The 4,522-nt window shown below is 33.1% G+C and overlaps 1 protein-coding gene across 1 annotated transcript; it reads right to left on the reverse strand.

Moving 5' to 3' along the window:
• Positions 1 to 753: 753 nt before the first annotated feature.
• Or4p20b (olfactory receptor family 4 subfamily P member 20B) lies at positions 754 to 1,674 on the reverse strand. Its single transcript, NM_001000339.1, has one exon. It carries the CDS (start codon positions 1,672 to 1,674, stop codon positions 754 to 756), a length of 921 nt encoding a protein of 306 aa, NP_001000339.1.
• Positions 1,675 to 4,522: the final 2,848 nt, after the last annotated feature.

Raw genomic sequence — 4,522 nt, forward strand, 5'->3', positions numbered from 1 at the left:
TAAACCATTCCCTTAAGGCTCAGCATCTATGCTGAAAAGAAACAAAAATTGTTAGAGTCAGAGGTGGTAAAAGATGCTAAGGAAAAGCACCATTCAAATACAGCAGGACTGATATACTGGAGAAACCACACAGACTATGACAAAAAGTCAAGAACTATACATGTTCTCTCTGGACAAAAATCCCATGATGGCAAAGTGGATGTCGACACCAATTGTTCCACAACAAAGATGCTATTTCCAATTGATGCCTGTCAGGGTAGCAACTCTCAGCTGAATTCATGATGAATTTTTTTGTGTCAGAATCACTCCAATTCTTTTTTTTTCACCTTTTCATAAAATGATTTGTTTCAGAGGATCAGTATATAAGAGGTTATGTACAAATCCTGTCACATTTAAAAAGTTTATTACTATAACATATCTGAAGACGGTTTCAATCTATTCCTAGTACTTGAAAAAAAACTTTATCATTATATATCATGTTAAGGAGCTAGTAACACTAAATGCATATTGAAAATGATTGTGTAACATAACAATAATTTCTTAATCCTGGAATAATTTTGATGTTCATGTTCTTAATAGGTTGCAGTGCAAAATATTTGTTAGAATTATTCTTTCTATCTCATTTTTGCTAATTATGAATGAGCAAAAGTTGAACCGTAAATTTAATAATTGTTCCTCTTGAAGATAAATTCACTTTCATAGCTGTGCACTATTTAAACATCCTATTAATAAAACAAATTAATTATATTTTTCTCATAAAAATGTCATCTGACACCAAATCTTCTTTATGGCAGTCTTCATCTCTGTATTTCTTAGAGTATATATGAGGGGGTTGAACATAGGAGCAATAATAGTGTAAAACAGAGAAAAGATTTTGTCCTCAGGGTAAGTGGTAGGTGGTCTAAGGTAGGAAAAGATGGAAGGCCCAAAGAATAAAATAACCACAGAGATATGGGACCCACAGGTAGAAAGAGCTTTGCGTCTCCCCTCTGCTGAGTAATGTCTTAATGTGAACAGTATAACTACATATGAACCAAACAAGAGAACAAAGATTACAAAACCAATAATTCCTGAATTGGCAACCATGAGGATACCAGTGATGTAGGTGTCAGTGCAAGCAACTTTCAGCAAAGAGAAAACATCACAGTAGTAGTTGTCAATTTCATTGGGGCCACAGAAGGGCAAACAGATTAGCATCATAACCTGGGGAAATGAGTGGACAACACCACCAACCCAGGTAGCCCAGATAAGAACATGGCACCTGGATCTGCTCATGATGACCATGTAGTGAAGAGGCCTACAGATGGCCACACAGCGGTCAAAGGCCATGGCTGTCAGGATTAAGATTTCAATCATTCCAAAGAAGTGCATGACAAATACCTGCAGTATGCAGTTGCTATGGGAGATGGTTTTTCTCTTTACAAGCAGATCCCCAATCAGTTTGGGTGTCACACAGGAGGTATAGCAAATGTCCATAGAAGATAAATGACTGAGGAAATAGTACATGGGTTGAGTGAACAGAGAACTGTTTCTAATTGAGAAAAGGATGAACAGATTCCAACACAAGATGTCAAAGTAGCAGAATAAGAAGAAAATGAAGCAAAGCACTTCAATATTGTGCTTGGAAGACAGCCCCATTAGGAGAAATTCTGATATGTTCCTCTGGCATTCCATTTATTATCTTCCCCACAAGAATAATTGAGAATCTATGGGAAAAGGATTTAGGTAAAATATTTCCTATGTAATTACAAATATGCCAGCATTATAAACAAGTATTGTAACAAAAACCAGTTGATAATTTATAAATCAATAAATATATCATTGGTATTTGGAATTTAAACTTCATATTTCAAATAGTTCCTAATTGGTTATCTCTAATAATATATTTTACTAATGATATCAATATATTCTTATTTATTAAAATATAAATTACTATTTCAATTTTCCAATAAAAAGTAAAATGTGATATTTCTGTGTGCAAAATTTTGAAACAGATAAATCATATAAAGTAATGTGGGAATTACATCTTATTTAGACATTCAGTTACAGAGACTATTGGAAAGCATTATGTACCCTAGTAGTACCAACATGAAATGGAGTAGCTACCTTATTATTTTCTAAAGGGAAATATTTGACTTTTAAAAATTTTTTAAAATGAGACTTATATGACTGGTAAGAAACAGTCCATGAAATATTATGGCAGAGAGATAGAGAAATGAGAATCATTTATTGAAGTTAATAATATATACTATGTGATTTATCTTCTGAAAATAATTAAGAAAATAAAAATATAGTAATTTTCAGTACTGAGATATTGAAAAAAATAAAAATTTTTTGCACTTCTACTATAGAAATACATCTATACATTAGTATAAAGGATTATATTTATGTAAATCTAGAGTCATTTAAGGTGTATAAAAACTTGAGAAAAAAGTCTGTAATTCACAGATAATTTGAAGTCTACACACTATAGTGTAGTGTGGTTACTATGTGTAACCAACAAATCTGAAGATAGTATATGATCTTAGCTTTTTAGTAAAAATATATTAGTTTGAATCTGTTTCAGAAATTTTTGTGGATTCACATGTATTTTCTATTCTGTAGCTATATTATTAACAATATTCTGAAGCTATAAGGGGCTTGAGACCCCATATAAACAACGATACCAACCAATCAGAGCTTCCAGGGACTAAATCACTACCCAAGACTATACATGGACTGACCCTGGGCTCCAACTGCATTTGTAGCAATGAATAGTCTAGTAAGGGCACCAGTGGAAGGGGAAGCCCTTGGCCCTGCCAAGACTGAACCCCCAGTGAACAGGATTGTTGTGGGGAGGGTGGTAAAGGAGGGGGGATGGGGAGGGGAACACCCATAGAGAAGGAGAGGGGGAGTGGTTAGGGGGATGTTGGCCTGGATACTGGGAAAGGAAATAACAATTGAAATGTAAATAAGAAATACCCAATTAATAAAGATAGAGAAAAAATGCTTTGCAAAATGTTTGCTATCTGAATAAAAAAAAAAGCAGGAGAAGAACAGGAACCATGTATTTATTCTCTGTATCTACTGCCAAAATAAATGGTACATAGAAGGAATTTCTATATTAACCTAAATCCTTTTTTACTAACCGTAGAGGACCCTTCATTGAAAATCATGTTTATTGTATTAATATGTACTTTTCATAGTTTATCATTTCAGTAGTGGTGACCTGTATAGCTACTTGAGGCTTTAATTAAAGCTTAAGAAAAAATTATGTATTACATTGACTTAAAAGTTTTAATTTTGGTGTTGGGGATTTACGTCAGTGGTAGAGCGCTTACCTAGCAAGCGCAAGGCCCTGGGTTCGGTCCTCAGCTCCGAAAAAAAAAGTTTTAATTTTATTTTTTTTATTACAGTAAAAATAGAAGTCTGAAATACATCATGTTTGAGAGTTCTTCCTAATTCTTCCTCTCCCATATAATCACTAAAACAATAGAACTTAACTTTTAAAAGTATACAAGTGATAGCACCTTCACAAAACATAGTAAATATTTCATTTCTTTAAATAAATTAGATTTATATTTGAAATTTATGCTTTATTTATAGAGAAAATGTGTTCCATAAAAGAAGTCAAATACAATAATCTAGCAATTAGAAGAACTTACAAATAACAACAGGATCCAAGCCCATTGGTTCAATATTTTATAACACCTGTACACCTGTATTCATAACTTAAAAACAAGATAAACATTGAACACCTACCTGCACATGACTTATGTACAACCTTCTGATTAGTGTGTAATACTGCACATCATACAACTACCCTTGTCAGTGCTCATCTTGCTGACTTGTCAAGACATGAGCACCTGAAATAAAACAGAAGACTGTAAACCAGTCCTAATCAATTTAACTACTCAAAATATTTCCAAGATTACATTTCTCTTTCCTATGTTGAAAATTCCACTACTGTTTAAGAAGAATAAGATTTAAAATGTATGGATTTGCCCTGCTATATTTTTTCAGTAGATAAGAAATTTATCTTTCATATTGAAGACTAATTATTCTTCATACTTAGCCTACCAGAGACTAATGAGATCATCTCAAAAGTACCATTTACAGTCATATTCAAAGCTAAAAATTCACAGATACATATCAAATTATGAAAAGACAACATAAGCCAAGGACAAACAAAAGAAATCATCACAGCTTTAAATTTGAATGCAGGGTAACATCTTCCCTTAAAAGCTTTCTCTAAATTATGTTTATGGAACAGCATAATCAACTGTTCACCTTTGCACTCCTCACTCTAAGGCCTCTTATGAATTTTAAAGGGACAATTTACTTTTTTCCTTGCAGTACCCACAGTCTAAGCACAGTGTTTCCCATGGGTAATATTACTGATGAGACCCAAAGATCCTTAAGGATTAGAAAGAAATTTTCTTCTCTGAACATGAAGAAAATTTAAGACTCTCTAAAGGAGCATTGTAGGTTTTTTGCGGGAGCAGGATTCTTGATTCTTGATAGAAGACATAAAGGGAATTGT

Source organism: Rattus norvegicus, chromosome 3, assembly GCF_021556685.1.
Source record: "Rattus norvegicus strain SHRSP/BbbUtx chromosome 3, alternate assembly SHRSP_T2T, whole genome shotgun sequence".
Taxonomy (NCBI): domain Eukaryota; kingdom Metazoa; phylum Chordata; class Mammalia; order Rodentia; family Muridae; genus Rattus; species Rattus norvegicus.